The sequence below is a fragment of the Paramormyrops kingsleyae genome, chromosome 12 (assembly GCF_048594095.1).
Source record: "Paramormyrops kingsleyae isolate MSU_618 chromosome 12, PKINGS_0.4, whole genome shotgun sequence".
NCBI lineage: Eukaryota > Metazoa > Chordata > Actinopteri > Osteoglossiformes > Mormyridae > Paramormyrops > Paramormyrops kingsleyae.
In genome coordinates, this window is record NC_132808.1 from 16,676,555 (window position 1) to 16,694,989 (window position 18,435).

Sequence of the window (18,435 nt, forward strand, 5' to 3'; positions counted from 1 at the left end):
CATAAACATGCTCTCTGGCTAATTGGTGCGTCTGAGTCATCCATAGTTTAGGAGTGTATGTGTCCTGTGATGGACTGGCATCCTGTCCAGGGTGTATCCCAGTCCTGTGCTGCCTGCGATAGGCTCCAGACCTCCTGTGACCCTGACCAGGTCTGAAAATGGATAGATAAATGGATGAGTTCCCAAAAGGGAATTCATTAATGAAGCATTTGACTCTTGGTCAAATATCATATGGAGGCAGTACATCTAAATGGAAAGAAATGTGTGTAAGATGGAAATTAGTCAGCACAGTGTATCAAGATGTCATATATCCTATTAATTTTCATAATTAGCGAGGCGAGCGAGCCAGTCAGCTTGCCGCACTGTAAAGCCCGGCCTTCCCACCGTCATTGCGCTCTTATTAACAGAACTGGCCAGAGTCACTTTCGGGAGGCGCTTTCAGCCGCGCTGACAGTTCCGCGCAATTACCGTATTTCCCTGTGATAGCGCAGTTTTCCCGTGTGAGAGTGACAATGAGACCAATACGAATGGGAGTTACCAGAAGCCCTGACTGCTTCAGAATATCAATACACATGCATATATTTTTATATTCATTACACACATAAAGAAAATTTCACACTAATTAAGTACAAATTATTCCATATGTGCAGTCGCGATGTCCGGTGCGCTGGCATTCAGTCTAAACTGAATCCTGTGTTGCATGTCTGTCTATGAGAAACTTATATTCTTATCCGATGCATTATGCAATGAGAGTGGGATGTGCACATGGATGTTTAGCAAAGGTTTCGGGGACATGCTGCATGCCGCCCTGACAAGCCTCCTCCGGGAGCCTCGGCTCCATTTCAGAGAAGCATCGCGCTCGTGAAATGTATCTTTAACATGAGGGAACGTGTGATAAAACCTGTACAGCTGCCAATAACAAAGGAGGCGCCGTTTGATTGTAAGTAAAACTTGGCAAAAAAAACACTTAAATATTTATTCCAGCCTTCTGAAATAAGAATGCGTGTAGGTGTGTATCTGTCTGTCCTTTAGGTAAAGTGTGGGCTTGGCGTGGCAGAGGTCCATGTGAGATTCGTTCTATTTGCAACCAATAAATGTCGCTTATGAGCTTGTGAAAAAAAGAAACGCAGGCAAACAGGCCACGACCAGCCCACAGCCCTTGTGTAAGACTAAAGGGATGTAGAGATGGGGGACATGGGCACCAAGCGCTCCTGTCTTCAGGCTGCACCCTGCTTGTCATGTGACTTGTAAAGTTTGCGCTCCATCCTTGTAATTAATTAGGCGGCCAATTGCCTGCAATGATGTATTTTGATGGTGATCTGAAGTGAGCTTTGAAGTTGCGCTTCTGTACACGGGCGTCTGTCCGACACCAAGGTCTTGCTTCTGCTTGTGAGTAAGGATACCGTGACTTAAATTACGACTCTCCTGTCCTGTTGGATAAAATACATTTTAAAGTTGCCTCCTTCTTTTTCCTTTTCCTCTCAGGAGCGTGCCTTTGGGGATCGATAATGGCACGGGGAAAGATAAATGAACCAAGCAGTGTTTATGGGGCATGTTTATGTGATGAATGCATTATTAACCCCCCGATTTATTGGTGCTTATTCCCCAAGCCGCTGTCCCCTCACAGGGAGATGGGTATAATCACCAGATGGATGACTCGACCACCTGCATAATAGTATGTGTGTCCCGCGTTCCTGTGCAAAGCTGCCCTCTAGTGGACACTGGAGTTGCTCCTTTTTAACTCGAGCCCGCGGATCTCGGCCCATTCATTATTAACATCCATGACATTAATTTCTTATGAAGCATTATAAGGTGTGTTAGACAGAGTTCTACATATTGCACGCCCTGCTTACAGTGCAGAATGTAACAAAAACAACCAGATCCGCAGAAGTGTGTGTGATTTACAGAAAAAGATTTTGTCAAGACTCTTGTCTGTGATGTTGAGCTGAAAAGCCGTCCATTTTCTGTACCTGCTTGTCCTGTTCACAAATTACGGACATGAGACCGGGAGCAACCCAGGATGGGGCGTCAAATCGTCATGGGGCACACACACCATTCCCACCTACGGGCAATTCGGTAACCGTAAGTCACCTTAGCATGTTTTTGGACTGTGGGGGGAAACCGGAGTACCCAGAGAAACCCTGCGACGACACGGGGAGAACATGCGAATTCCACACACATAGAACCAGGGTGGAGAATGAAACCCTGGTCCCAGAGATAAGTGGTAACAGTGCTAGCCACTGCACCACACCTTAAACTAATTGCTTAAGCCTAAAATAGAGGTCACAGTACCAATGTGGCTGGCATAAAACAAGAAGTAATCATCCAACTTCTTCTACAGTACAGGGGTATAGCTGTGGAGCTTGTTTCAAGAAGCATAAGGTGAGGAGCAGGAGAGTCCCTGAAGACGTTCTAGCCCATCGCTGGACTCACTCACATGATGACGTACTACAGACAACCAGTAGACGTATGCGCAGGTTTTTGGACCGTAAGCCGTCACTGGAGTTTCTGAAAGAAATCGACAGGGACAAAGGGAGAACATGCAAACTGCACAGATAGAATTAAATCCATTTCCATACCTGCCAACGTTTAGGTTTCAAAATGTGGGGGTGGGAATTACATGGATAAGCAAGTAAACAAGTATTTAATTAAGTAAGTAAACATCCATCTGTTTTCTGTAACCGCTTATCCTGTTCAGGGTTGGGGCCAATCCCACAGGGTACAGGCGCAAGGCAGGGAACAATCCAGGATGAGGCGCCAACCCATCGCAGGGCAGACTCACACCTACAGGCAATTTGGTAACTCCAATTAACCTCAGCATGTTTTTGGACTGTGGGGGGAAACCGGAGTATTGAAGAGAAACCCCATAACAACACAGGGAGAACATGCAAGCTCCACACACGGGACCTTGGCAGAAACTCGAACCCCAGGCCCAGAGGGGTCGGGCAATAGTGCTAACCACTGCACCACCCTGAAAATAAACAAAGAAATAAATAAGGATTTTCCATTTATGTGATGACATCAAGATCAATTTACCACAGAAACACAGTACAATTACCACTGTGGTGCAAGACTTTGCACACTCATTGAATTGGGTTGTGGGTTGCCAGGTTTGCAGTAATAGATGGCTTGAAATTGTATGCAGTCTGTGGATTGCGTGTCTGGATTGCGTGTCTCGATCACAGATGATCTGGCAACTTGTGTCAGACGAACATACAAAACTTATGGATCCATGTGTGACAATTTTTCATAATAAAGTTGGAGGTGCATGCAAATTACTGGACTTTCCCAGAAGAAACAACAAAATGAGTGGGTGCTGGGAGATGCAAGGGTGTCGTGCAGAGCAAATTTGGGGGTGGGCACCATTTCAAAACCACGCACAAGACATAAGAAATACACAAACGCCGATAACTTTATGTAACTGTTATACATATGTAATAGTTAAATGAAGCAAGCAGTAGCAGTGTTACATTTAGCTAGATGGCTAAACAGCTAATGTAAAATTATTAGAAAATAATTTTTTAGTTGTGTTCAAAATCAGTGACATGGAGATGGAAAAGGCTCTTTTGTGTTGGTGTGTCGCTATCTAGCAAATATTGAAGGACTGCGTAGTTTATACAGGTAAAACTACAAACTGAGCTGTTCTGCCATAGACCTTGCTAGCTAACGTTAGCTAACTAATATTAACATAAGTGCATAATGCAGCTTTACAGCATGTCCATGCTAGCAAATCGATTACATGGCTGTCCAAACAGACATGCGTGACATATTTTGACAGTTTTAGGCTTATGCAGCGTAACAACACTGAAGCAATTCAGTTCCCTTTTTACACTTGCAATTGCAGATTTACTTGACTAGCAACTGTAAACAGCTAAAGATAGCTAACCTTGTTTAGTGCCACTGAGGTGTGAGTTGTGAATGTCATGACGTGACAGCTGGATGATGTGTAGAGGTATCAATAGAAGACAGGAATGATGTGAGATAGGGGAGGGGATTAAGAGATGTGAGAAGCTCCCTCATTGGCCAGTGACTGCAAGTTTACTGCAAGTTTAACGACGTGTTATTCACAGTCAATGCAAGCTCGTTATTGGTCGACAGAATGATTAATTTATATGTTACATTTTTACGAAATATTGGGTAGGCATGTGCCTACCGAAATTGACTGTCACAGCGCCACTGGGGATGTGGCCTAGAAATACAGGAGAAACCCGGGGAAAAATAGAAGTGTTGGCAGGTATGCATTTCTCTGACGCTTTGATCCAAAGTGAATTACAGTAGAGGGGTTACAATTTGTCTGCTCCCTGGGATTTGAACCCATGACCTTTGCATTGTTAACGCAAAACTCTACTTGTTGAGCTCCGAAAAATCAACGCAGACACATTTTTAAAAATAACTTTCTTTGGTCATTTATAACAAGGGTGTCACAATACCCAAGTGGCTGACATATAAGAAGCATAACGTGAGGAGCAGGAGAGTCCCTGTAAAATATTCCAGTCCATCACACAGGATGACTTACTATAGACAATTCAGAGGCACCAGTTCACCTAACTGCAAGTTTTTTGGACTGTGAGCCTACAATCAGCACACAGCGGTATTTATAAAACCAGAGAGACGTTTGAAACCTGCATCCTCTGCTCGCAGTAGAAGTCTTGTGTCTTTCTGTTATTTTGTTATATCTCTGACCTTAATTTGTAACAGCAGAGCCAATGATGAGGAAGGCCTGGTGGACCTGGGTAAGGGGCAGGGAACCATTCAGGATGGCTGAGAGGGCATTCCTGCTGGGACTGCTCTAGTTTTGCGGAGCATGAGAGACAAATGGAGCTGGAGCACTAACTGGTTTCAGGAATTTGCCAGAATGCTGTGAATTGTACTTACTCATAGCTTTCGAGACCTGGCCATTGGTATATTTCTGTGGGGATGCAATGAGTGACAACCAGAGGTTCTCTATGGTGCCGGAGAGGCAGTGTCCCGCTATCAATGACAAAAGTCTGTGCAAACGTCACAGAAAGCTGTTTGTGTACATTTGCTAAAAAAAAATCCATGTTACAATGTAATGTATGCAAATTGTAACACGATAAAAACTACGAAGGATTTCTTTTGTTCTCCAAAAAGTTACTGATATCGTATTGAATGGCTGGTGCCAAACCTCTCCTCAGGGTCACCCCAGCCATTCCATGTATTCCTTAAATTTCAACAGTAGCTCTCTTAATTAATTAACTTATTTAGTTAAATAACCTGATGAGGTATTTAGTAGTCAAACATGGTCTGCTAATGGTCTAGCCAAAAAATACACGGGTGTATTGGGCGGCTGCTAATACTGGGTGACTTTAGGAGACCGCCTAAAGTTTTGAAATGGCAAAGTTAACACACTTAGACAGACATAATATTATAATACAACAGCAACACGAAGATCATTGAAACATCATTTTCTGGCCGCCTAAGACTTTTCCACAGCACTTCATATTTTTGTGTTTGAGTGTGTGTGTATTTATCCTGGCACACAACAGCTTGGAAACTCAAAATTATACATACTTGTCAATAAAGTGACTAAATATTTTAACATTTGGACAGTGACACAGTGTAATAGCTATCGCCTTGTCTGTAGAACTATTATGCTGGTAGGTATAAGCTTCTGTAAGCCACAATTCTGCTCTGTACCTGACAGAAAGTTGTTGAACCTAAAGAAAATCAACTGCTTCAACCAGCTTTGATGAAGGACTGGTAAAGCGACTTTCACAATATATGTTAGTCTTCCTTGTAGCTTTTTTTGCTTCTCACATTTATCAAATTGATTATAGGTCCTTCCGGCATGTCAAACAGCATCCCGATGACTCTTGCTTGACTAACCTTAAAGGAAAAGCATATTAATTATTTAGCTCCACCAGTGCTGCACTCGGAGAAACATTATTCAGAGAAAGGACTTTAAAAGGCATCAGACACCTGAACTGTAAGTACTTTGATAGAGCTAAAAATGCCACTACGTTTTATTCCCTTTTCGCAGGGAGACTCATTTGCCATTTCACTGCAGTTGAAAGCTGTCGGGTGGAACATGGTAATGTTAGAATATACAAAGATTCAGAACATCCAGATAAGCCGATATCCTAAGTAAGATTATGATCGGGTTTGTTATATTCTAAAGAAAGATTATCACTTGTATTTCCTACATGGATGTTAAAACCTCCTGCAATTTTAATCTTGTCAGTGGTGATCACATTAGCAAGTAGAAAGGACTGAGAGACAGAGGAACATTTATTGTTTAAAAGGTCTGGACACTGGCGAGGATTTCTCCACCTCCTGAAGTGGCCTAGCCCTAGACCAGAATAGTAAAGTACAGCAACACTGCCCACTGAGAGGTCTCAGATAAAGCAGAAGACTAATCAGACAAACCAGGCTTCAGTGCATCCCAAAATATTAAGTTAAAGTCAAAGAATAAGTTCATTAACAAGAGCTGCTTTGATTGGAATTGATTGCTTATTTATCAATTCTGTTGCCATTGTCTTGCCTGCTATGGCGAATATACCAGTTTTGAATGTGCGTATTTGAACATACCTATAAACTGTTAAAATGTGTTCATTTTTTCAAGAAATACTTCTTGTCAAACCAGCCTCAGTGATTCAGTGCATATTTCATCAGACTCTGTCAGATTAGCATGGATTCATGATCTGTCCATTCGTAAAGGGTGTTTAATTTTCCTGTGGAAAATATGCTGTATGCAAAGGTCTTTGATCCTGACACCTAAAAGAAAATTGCCCTGTCTGAGAGGGAAGAAACTGCAAAGACCAGTTAGCATCCCTTCAGTTAGCATATGAGTAAGATAGCTTCATATGAACAGTAAGTGGTTTGTGTATTTCATTGGGGGAATAGCAGCATTTTGGCGTACCCATCAGATGGATGTAAGTGGGATAATTCACTCTTTTGGCTAGTAATGAAAGTGTTATTCTCAGTTTGCTGACTTGCCAGATTCCTGAATCCTACATATATCTGATTTCTTGTTGTGCTGCAGATCCTTGTTGCACCACTAGAGGGCATACAGTATCACGAGGAAAAAAAGTACATATCCTGAAATATTTTGTATTTTTCATGTGTTTTGGTGTATTTTGGATATTCACTCAGATGGATGGATGGCTGGATGAATAGATGGATTGGTTCTTACGTCAATGCTAGCAGTGGATAAAGTTGGCCTATTTTAACAAAATATATAGAAGTCAAATCTCCGAACTATAGGGTACATGGGTCCTGTCCTGAACACCTGCTGTTTGGCTCCAGGTCTCTTTTAAGCAGCCATAAAATAAGCAAACAGCCCAGCACAACACACTAAATGCAAAAATTCCCGACAGCTGATATAGGCCTTTTTGAGTTTGTTTCTCGTACTTATAAAAATTTTGGTTATATGCTAAGTCTATTTTGTATGTGAAAGTTAGCTATGTTGAATCACGGCATAAACGTTTGACCTTTTTGGTGGATGATGTACTGTATGCAGCACCTACAGCCAGATAAGCTACAGCCAGACCGAAGAATTAGGTGTCCCCTGCCAAGAAATCTAACTAATCTTGGTCATCGATGCACTGGAGAGACAACCTCTCAGCCATCTCTACTCCCAGGGCATCCTTGGCTCTGCCTTCATGATCTGATGATCTCCTAGAACTGAGTTGAACTAATGGCTTGGGGGCCTGGTGTTTGGCATTTCCCTGCCAAGCCACCTCCTTTGAGATCCCCAATACTAACCATTCAAACCCTATTTCTATACAATACCAGCAGTTCCAAGGTGTCTTCAGTGAAATATTGGCAGTCGCTCTTCCACCACATTATCCACGGTAATGTGCCATTCAATGCTTCATGGAACCTTTCCTCCGTGTGACTGGGTCTTTTCATTGCTCCTCCCCGAATCAGAGGCTATAGGCAAGTATACTGAAGAAGCCCTTAACTTGGTAATTATTGTTACCATCTATTCTTGGATTGCCACCTTATCGTGGTGGAGGGGTTTGTGTGCCTCAGTGACCCTGGGGGCTATGTTGTCGGGGGCAATAGCCCCTGGTAGGGTCTCCCAAGGCAAAAAGGTCCCAGGGGAGAGGTGGACACCAGAGGTGAGGAGGGCTGTCAAGCTGAAGAAGGAGGCTTACTGGGAATTATTAGCCCGGGGGTCCCTGGAGGCAGCTGACGGGTACCGGCAGGCCAGGCGGATCGCGGCTCGGGCGGTCGCAGAAGCAAAAAACCGGGCGTGGGAGGAGTTCGGTGAGGCCATGAAAAATGACTTTCGGTCGGCCTCAAAAAGGTTCTGCCAAACCATCCGGAATATCAGGAGGGGGAAGCAGCTCCTGGTTCCTACTATTTATAGTGGGGAGGGGGTGCTGTTGACCTCACCTGGGGACATCACCCGGAGGTGGAAGGAATACTTTGAGGACCTCCTCAACCCTGCCTCAGATACATCTACGCACACTGCCTTTGAGACATCTGAGGGCACAGAGCCCGAGGGTGCTGGGGGGGGCTTGCCCATCACTGGGGCTGAGGTGGCCAGGGTGGTTAAAGAGCTACGTGGTGGCCGGGCCCCGGGAGTGGACGAGATCCGTCCGGAGTACCTGAGGGCTCTGGATGTTGTGGGGCTGTCGTGGCTGACACGCCTTCTCAACAGTGCGTGAAGGTCAGGGACAGTGCTGCTGGATTGGCAGACGGGGGTGGTGGTCCCCTTATTTAAGAAGGGGATCACACTTCTCAGCCTTCCTGGGAAAGTCTATTCCGGGGTACTGGAGAGGAGGGTGAGATCGATAGTCAAATCTTCAGGAGGAACAATGCGGTTTTCGTCCTGGCCGTGGAACACTGGACCAGCTTTATACCCTTGCAAGGGTACTGGAGGGGGCCTTGGAGTTTGCTTATCCAGTCTACATGTGTTTTGTGGATTTGGAAAAGGCTTATGACCGGGTTCCCCGAGGTGCTCTGTGGGAGGTGCTTTGGGAGAATGGGGTCCGGGGTCCACTGTTGTGGGTGATTCAGTCCCTGTATGAACGGACCAGTGGCTTGGTCCGCACTGCCGGTAATAAGTCAGACGTGTTCCTAGTGTGGCTTGGGCTCCACCAGGGCTGCCCTTTGTCATCGGTCCTGTTTATAATATTTATGGACAGAATTTCTAGGCGCAGCCAGGGTGTTGAGGGTGTCCAGTTTGGTGGCCTCAGGATTGCCTCGCTGCTTTTTGCAGACAATGTCGTCCTGTTGGCTTCATCTGCTGGGGATCTCCAGCGTGCTCTGGGCCGGTTCGCAGCCGAGTGCGAAGCGGCGGGGATGAGGATTAGCACCTCCAAGTCCGAGACCATGGTTCTCAGCCGGAAACAGGTGGATTGCCCTCTTCAGGTCAGGGAAGATGTACTGCCTCAAGTGGAGGAGTTCAAGTATCTCGGGGTCTTGTTCACGAGTGAGGGTAGGCGAGATCGGGAGCTGGATAGACGAATCGGAGCGGCGTCTGCAGTTCTGCAGGCGCTTGACCGGTTCGTCGTGGCTAAGAAAGAACTAAGCCGAAAAGCAAAGCTCTCGATCTATTGGTTCATCTTCATCCCTACCCTCACCTATGGTCATGAGCTATGGGTAATGACTGAAAGAATGACATCGCGAATACAGGCGGTCGAAATGAGGTTTCTCCGCAGGGGTGTCTGGGCTCTCCCTTAGGGATAGGGTGAGAAGTTCGGATATCCAGGAAGGCCTCAGAATAGAACCGCTGCTTCTTCACGTCGAAAGCAGCTAGTTGAGGTGGTTTGGACACCTGGTGCAGATGCCTCCTGGGTGGCTACCTGGAGAGGTTTTCCATGCATGTCCTACAGGGTGGAGGCCCCGGGGCAGGCCCAGGACTCGCTGGAGGGATTATATCTCTCGACTGGCCTGGGGACGCTTCGGCGTCCTCCCCGAGGAGCTGGTAGAGGTAGCTGGGGAGAGAGAGGTCTGGGTATCTCTCCTGTAGCTGCTACCCCCGCGACCCGAACCCCGGACAAGCGGCAGATAATGGATGGATGGATGGATGGTTACCATCTATTTCTCAAGTTGCTTCAAGTTTCTTCTTTGTGAAAAAGAAGGATGGCAGCCCTTTATCAACAACTAAGCTCTAAGTGACATCACCATTAGGTCTGCCGCTCTCTTCTCCTGATTCATCCAACACTGAAAGACATCAACACTGTAGCCATCTTTAAAAAGTTAGAGCTTTGAAGAGATTATAACCTCATCAGAATTTGTGAGGGGGATGAATGGAAGAGAGTTCTCATCACATCCAGGGGGAACTACAAATGTCATATTATGCCATATGGACTTGCAAACACCCCCACTATGTTCCAGTATTTTATTGACGAGATCTTCAGAGTCACGATGAACAAATGTCTTATTATATTTATTGTATATATTAATGACTCATCTACTCCTCCTCTTGACCCTCAAGAGTTAAGCAAACTAAGTCCATCAGAGACCTCTACACTAAAGCTAAGATGTACAAGTTTCATAAATTGTCAATGTCTTTTCTGCGGTGTGTTATTGGGTGAGACTGGATAGTTGCAAATAAAATATCTGAACTTGGGATATATCTGAAAAATCAAGTGGCTAAACTTTTTGCTCTTTACTTTTTGATAGGCCCACTGTCTGTCTTTCTCGTGCCCTGGGACAAGATGATCTCCGAGCACAGGTCACTGACAGGCTGTCACATCCAGAGCCCTCAGCATGCGCTACTTCATCAAAATACAGGCTAGCCAAAATGGTAGCCCCTCCGCCAAAATTCAGTCACAGAGACATGCTGTCATTCCCAAATTATTGCTGTGAAGTTGTTTATTTGATAATTTATAACAAACTTGCTATTTAATTATCTCTATGTCGGACTCATATGGGAAAAATTAGTATCAGGACCTTAAACAGTCCAGACATAAGCCTATACAGAAATATTGCATACATTATAAACCAATCTATTTATTAATATTAATAACCCACCATTGATTTTTTCAGTCACCTCTGTCTTCATTGTCTCCTTTTTGTTTTTCTCCCCTTTTCTGACTTTTGATGACTTGACTGGAGGGGGGAGGGGCTAGCTAAATGCTACACTTTTGACTTTACCAAGGCGACACAGACTAAACCATTTTTTGCTTATGGGGAGGGAAAGTAAAATTGCTTTCAACCACTAGGTCAAGGAATATTTGAAAGAGTAACAATAACAGGCTTTTATGTGGTTCACAAATACTATATAATGTTTTCATAAATATGTATTTTTGACAAATTATTCCAGCAGATTACTTAAAGGTTAGAGCGCCCTTTTGGGCCCTCGACCCAGGGCACGGGGACAACTGACCCGGCCACCCCAGCCCGTCGCCAGCCCTGCTGTTTGGTAACATAACCCCCGCCCCCATAAACTGACCCCTTCTGCCTGTGTGGTGGCACCCATCAGACGGGAGATCACAGATGCGTTTTACTCCGCCAAGACACCACATTCCAGCCAGCATTCATTCCCAGCTCCTGCACTTTACACACACTCTACTCTGAGTGCTGGACATCCTGACAAAACAAAACTGCTAACCCGCAAATTCTGGTAGCCATCCCATTCTGATAGTGTCAATGACTTCCTGTCACTCCTGTCTCATCTTTGCCAAGTCTTAAATCTCATTATCTTTACTCAAACTCTTCCAGATTCCTCAGAGGCCATGAGGAAATATCATTGGATTTTACTACCACCCCCCCCCCCCCCCAGTAATGAATACACCACTATCCCTTTTACAGTGCATTGATTCTCCAAAATGTGCTGTCTGATACCTCTCTAGGGCCTATCTAATGCTATGCAGCTTTCAGAATATCTATTTATCCAAGTGTTAGGTTGTTTGGGATTGCTTTGATTAGACAGAAGACCTCAGCTTATATCTTGTGAATGGCGAGTGTTCTGTACACACCTGGGAGTACTCTCCATACCAATGCATAGAGTGGGAGGTTGAATCAAGAAAATGGATGCTTTTTTAAACGATATTAGGGAAAACCTCTCTTGGACTGAATTCACAGAAAAATTCACTCCCCCAAGGGTTACTCGCCCGTCATAAACATCCCAACTGAGGACACGTGGTTCGGATTGAGTGGGAGAAGGTCCCTGTCCAACTTTGGACGGCTTTAAAGACAGAGAAAGGATTTGTGGACCACAACCATTGCCCCACTACCCTATCAAATCCCAGATAGACTTTCTACTTAACTCATCCAACTTCATTTGCCTTCCAAAAAGCTTGGTATCCAGTATATTTGTTCTTATTACGATGTCAGACACATTTATCCAGTCATCTGTTGCTTAAAATAATCCCTCAGATATCAGATCTCTCCTACTTCCCACATCTCCTTGTGCACTACAGCATCTTGAATCCACTGTTCACATTGAGCTATAGACACCTCAGGGGTTGTCTACAATTCTTTGTGGACTGAGGGCTGTGGTCTGTGGACCAGTCATGGGTTTCCGCTCATGACATCCTGGACCCTTTGCTCGTTAAAGAATTCACCCAGTCTTCAGATCCAGATCATCCTGTCCCACGCATGAGTGGTCACTCGCTGGTAGGCAGTCTTAGGCATTTGGTGATGAAATTTTGGAATTTTCTCCATATTGTGTCAACTACTTCAAAAATTTCTTCCTGTGTTTGTGACTAAATATATTAATTTATGATTGGGATTTGATTTTCTCCATATCTGCCTTATGAAATATCGCTTGTGGTTGGACTGTGATTTCTTGGACTATGTTTGGAAAATAAATCCCTAGGTTCCAAGGCTTGATCCTCCATTTTCACTGTAAGTTACATTGTGAAGCCCCAACAATTTCAGATATTTGTTGGAATCAGGGGAAATATGTGTTTTTTAAATCTCTATTGTTTTTACTGTTAAAAATTTGAAACTCCAAAGACTGAAGCTTAGTTAGCTGACTGACACGGTGGATCAGCATTTGCAGGATCCAATAATCAGTATGACAGCTTGGCCAAGGGGCTACATAGGGAAGAACTCAAGGGATTTGCTGGTTGTTTCGAGCTGGAGAGGCAAAATATTAAGGAGATCAACTAGATTTTTCTCAACACGTGACACTGCGGACACCTCAGTGTGTGGCGTTTGCAGGTTCTCTGTATTCGTGTGCATTTTCTCTGGCGTGATAATAACACTTAGACACATTGCTGATGACAAACACAGAACCGGTCTTCTGTATGCACTCCTCCGTCACGATGTAGAACTTAAAGAATCCCGTTGCCTGGAAACGTGCGAGCTGTGATCTGTAAGTGCTGGTGGAGGATGGGATTCGATTAGCATTTGAATGGCTGTTTGCAGCTCCTTTGAAATTGCCCTGGCAAGTATTATTTTGCAATAACATTTTCTGTTTGTGCCTTTCGACTGGAATGCATGGAATAGCCCATGTATTTTACTCTTTATATGCCCTTTATATGTCCTTTATATGCCTTTCTTTGAATGCCCTTCATGCACCTCTTCTCTTTCTACCTCTCCATTTGTAACCCACCTCCCTTCATGCTCCTTTCCCTTTACACACCTCTCTCTTTATCAAACACCTCTCCTCCCACCCCCTCCTTTTGTAAAACTCCCCCCTTCTCTCCCCACTACCTCCATGCTCCTCATTGCTGACACACCTCATCCCTGTCCTCAGTAGCGGGACTCATTTCACGCAGGCTCTGCTTCATCACACCTAACTCGCCTGGGATTTTTTTCATCCATCCATCCAGCCTTTTCAGAGCCTCTCCCGCAGAGGACAGGATCCGTAGGCTGGAGGTCACGCTGGGCTGCGTGTGGCACCGCATTAAAATCCAACAAAGTCTTTTTGTATGTTTCTCACTCCTTTTCCATGTCCCCGCCCCCTTCCCCAGCTCCCAGTGTCCTCAGCTCTGCGGATCACGGCACTGCTGCTGTGCTGGGTCTCACTGATCCGGCTGGATTCAGATTTAGCCTGCCTCCGTGGTGTGATGCAGGGAGGGGGGGGGGGGGCGTCGCTATGGTGACCTGAGCGAGTGGGAGTGGCTGCCGTTTTCCCTGTGACTGCTACCGCTGTTTTTCCTCTCACCCACTCTCATGTGCGGCGGCAGCTCGCCCTCGTCCTGCTCCTCTGCGTGAAAGCTTGAGCTCCGGCGCGTGAGAAAAATGCTTTGGTCCCCGAAGCGCTCGCTTTCCAACATCCACGTGAAGCTGACGGCCACGGGGCTCCTCCGGAAGCTGCAGCTGCTCTCGGGCTACCGCAGGAGCACCATGGTGTTCCACACAGGTGCGATCGGCGCTGTCGTGTCTCTGCGTGTCAGCATCTTTATATTTGTCTGTCCAGGGCTGCCGTGCTGCGTGCTATTGGCGTGTGTGCATGTGTGTGTGTTTGGATATGTGTTTGCGTGTGCATGTTTACATGATCAGCTGTCATTTTGTGACCCAGGCGTGTCTGTGTATTTACGTGCATGTGCTGTATGTTTGCATGCGCGTGTACATGCGTGTGACCAGCACGGTGTCTTTCCATGTTTCAGATATGTGCGCGCGTCTCTCTGTCTGTCTGTGTCTGTCGGTGTAATGTTCCGCCCCATACTTCAGGTGCTTCCTCTTCACCAAAGTCCTGATTTAATATTTTCAGTAAAAGGTATGGAAAACAGCTAGGAACACAATACAAGCTGTGTGTATATCAAAACTGGGATGATTATATGAGGCTTTTTATCCTTCTTTGGAGTGTCTTCCTCACCTTTCATGGTCCATGGTGATGGTATGTTCTATGCTTCTAAATTTGGCAGCCTGGTTACATATGCACTTAAAGCAGGAAATGTAGGTTACTTAAGGATTCAGTCTTTGGCTACCCACTCCCATATCTGCGTACACATTATACATTACCTGAGCATTAAACGTTCGCTCACTGTTTCATTACAAACATTTATGAAAGTATGTTTCCATGTTTACATGACAGTATACAGTCAGAATGTAACAGTATAGCACAACTGAATTAACTGTTGGGTTCATTTTGATTAATTTGATTTGAATGACTAATAAAAAATCATAGCAAGCTATGAAATAAAGAAGGAACTTTTCAAGTTTTATATATATTAGACATAATTTTTGTGTGTGTGTGTCTATTAGCGCATTACTGATCCTCTGTGCTGGCCTGGAATGCTGGAATGCAGGTGTCATTGTATAATGGCTATACATGCATTTAGGTCAACATTTAGTGTGGAAATTGTGTGTCAAAAAGAAGTCTTTCCAGTCTGCTCGTTGGTCATGTTCTGCATCCTTATCTGAGCAGACAAGCAATCCGTTCATCCCTCTCGGAGCTGTTTGAATTATTCAACGGCTCCATAGAGACAATTCATATGAATTCTGAATAATTTAAAGGGGCAGAAAACCCATATTCCGCTTCGGATCTCTGTATTGTATATTTTTGCTGTATTTAATGTTGTGAGGTTTTCAAAGAAATCCTTTTATTGTGGGTGTCATTTACATAGTTTTTTTTTTATCTAGAGTTGTTCATAGATGAAGTTTGTGGGTGATGGTTTGATGGAATGGTTTGCAAAATAGAATAAAATACGCACAAAACATGTTTTGCTCTGTAAGACATGGGAGGGATTTAGTTGGGGAGAAGCCCCTCTGATTAATTAATAATTGTGTAAAGTAGGTTCTGAAAACAAGATTTCTATGGGGTGTCCAGTTTGTTTGCTTTTGGTTGGAGAGAAAAGTGTCTCTTTTCCCCACTCATTACATATATACCACAGGGGCCAAGATTCCAGCATTCCGTCTTCCAAAATTCCCACATTCTGTGGATCTATTCGCTGTCTGGAAGCTTGAATTTTTTACAAGCTCATTTAAAATTTTATATCAGCCAGCATGGCACCAACCCTGCAGGGACATTCCACCAGACGGCAGAGCCCGAACACTTTCTGGAGCACAATGTAGAAAATATGCGTGCAAATCCTGGGGACCCTTGAGGTCTTTGGAAAGCGAAATGTATCGGCTTTACAAATTGTTAGTTTTTCTGATTTTGATGGCTTTTAGGAAACAGTCACTGGAAATGGTTAATTACCAGTAATAATCCGCAGCCATCTAGAAGCTAATTTTATTTTAAAAACCTCCAGGAGTGAATAAGATGAAAAGCTTATGAAATTATCTAATTTCAATCACCCTTAAAAACCCACAAGAATTTCATATTAATCTGCTTCAAAAGTAATAGAAGGTGTATAATCCAAACCGAATGGATTTCACATCAGCTCTTGATAAAATTTTTATAGTGAATCAGGTCGATAAAATTTATGAAGCAGAAAACCAGCAAATAAATACTGACGTATCAGAAGTGTCCTAGAATGGAAGGCAAACACAAACTTGTCTGTGTCTGTGCAGTAGTACTCAGTCAGTTCCATTCATAAAAACTGGGATTTGAGTAAATACGTTACACTAAAGTAAATGAATTTATAATTAGTAACGGTTATTCAGCAGGTGTCTCCCTTGTGTGTGAGTGGATGTGTTTTTCTGAACCCGCAGTCGACTTATGTGTCGCTTTGTATATCACTGGCACCCTGTGCTGGATGAACAGCTATGGGAGATGCCTGCTTTGGTATGCACACGTGTCAATGCATGCATATGCCTCAGCATTCTAATCCGCCTGCGTGTGGGCGTGCGGAGGAAATCGCAGGGGTTATCGCGAGTCTCGGAAATGTCACTTCGGATGATTTCACACCTAAAGAATCACTTACCATCTCCAGTGGGGCCCTACAGACAAACCCCATTGTGCTGGGCCGTCTGCGGAATGCCAGGCTGGATGACGAGCCCCATTGTGATGGATAATCCATACTGACCCCGGCTGAATGACGAGCCCCATTGTGATGACGGCCTCGGTAGGCTGTCCTGGCAGCGCCATCAGCCTGTGCCATCTGGGCATGTTTGTTTCTTCATCGCAAAAATAAGTCAGCCTGATTCCTGCGAGCAGCACAGTGTGGAACGCACCTGCACATAAAGCCTGCTGAACACCTGCACATTAAACCCGCTGAACACCTGCACATTAAACCCGCTTTGTCAAATCCAGAAAGGCTTTTGGAACTGAGCGGAGATTTATAGGAGAATTCCTCTAAAACCACATTTTAACCATATGTAGTTTGCTAAGGTAATTGTAGCAGGTGTCCACATAAAAATTAGTCGCCACGATTAATCAAAAGAAAGTTGCTTTTCCCTGTGAATGGGTCACAACCAGTATGGGGTAATTTCAACATTATACAGTTAATTTGGCTTATAGCTGAAGTTAGAGCCCAGGGTAGTCAAGCTAGATAGATAGTTAAACTTTATTGATACCCAGAGTGAATGCCAAGAGATCAACATGAATAAAACCCAGCATTTACAGAGTAGTGTCATTAGCAGGGTTTAATGTCACTGAACTAAATGATGCTTTTTACCCATTTTTATAGCATCAAATGTACAAAGTGGCATTGTAAGTGTGTCTAATAATGTGTAAATGTGTGAATGACCTGCCGTACGACTCTGCAGCAGAGTTTGACAGAGTCACCCCTGAATAATTTTTCTGTTTCTCTGTTAATGGACATGCAGTCGGGGAAGTGCAGTAACCCTACACATGGTGTGTGTGTGTGTGTGTGTGTGTGTGTGTGTGTGTGCGTGTGTATGTGTGTGTGTGTGTGTGTACTCTGCGGTGGACTGACATCCTGTGCAGAGTGATCCTCACATTGTAGACATCCTTGAAAGACTCTGTATTGGACAGGTGCCCATGGTCAGTGGTTTTAATTCGTAAAAAATATGCATTTCTTACATTTATAACACACATAATAGAACTTCTTATATTAGAACATCGCTTGGTGTTGAGCATCTATAACTTTTTGATGTTTTGACCAGTTGCATGAACTGGGCTTCCATGTTGTATAAGACTAATAAAATGCGAGCCCTGATCTCGTCAGCAGAGGGAGCCAGAGAAAACTATCGGATGTAGTTAAAACTTTACACTTCTCGCTTTAGAAATATGTTTAAAATATACATCAACAACAACAATATTAATAATAATTATTATAATATTTTGATCTGTAGGGGGAAGCATAATAATAATAATAATTATAATCAGGGGCGCCGTAAGGGGGAGGAAAGCTAGGACGATTCCAAGGGCCCCTGAGTGACAGGGGCCCTAAAAAATTAGGAAAATAACTGGATTGGTTTGGACTGGGGGGCCTAATATGATATGCTTTCATGGGGCCCAAAATCTCTAGCAACGCCCCTGATTATAATTATATAGTTATTTGAATAATATAATATAATTATTGAATTATTGAATGAGTTACCAAATTGCCCATAGGTGTGCATTTGTGTGTGATGGGTGTGTGAGTGAATTGTGGGTGAGTGAATGGTGGGTGAGTGACTGGTGTGTGAGTGACTGGTGTGTGAGTGCATAAAATGGTTGGATGGATAATATACTTTCTGACAAAATAACCTTTGCCCTGAAGTATTACTACT

At 44.2% G+C, this 18,435-nt stretch overlaps 1 protein-coding gene across 3 annotated transcripts in view; it reads left to right on the forward strand.

The window, feature by feature from the left end:
- The first annotated feature begins 922 nt into the window (after nt 1–922).
- The window catches only part of mtus1a (microtubule associated tumor suppressor 1a), a 34,171-nt gene continuing 16,658 nt past the window's right edge, over nt 923–18,435 (forward strand). The window contains exons 1-2 of one of the 3 annotated variants that reach the window (XM_023814726.2): nt 923–940; nt 14,058–14,233. In XM_023814726.2, the coding sequence (XP_023670494.2) occupies nt 14,113–14,233 (121 nt within the window). In that variant the 5' untranslated portion in view covers nt 923–940; nt 14,058–14,112. Of the gene's footprint in view, nt 941–13,885; nt 14,234–18,435 lie in introns of those variants that run through there. The other 2 variants (XM_023814727.2, XM_023814725.2) reach the window with 2 other exon arrangements.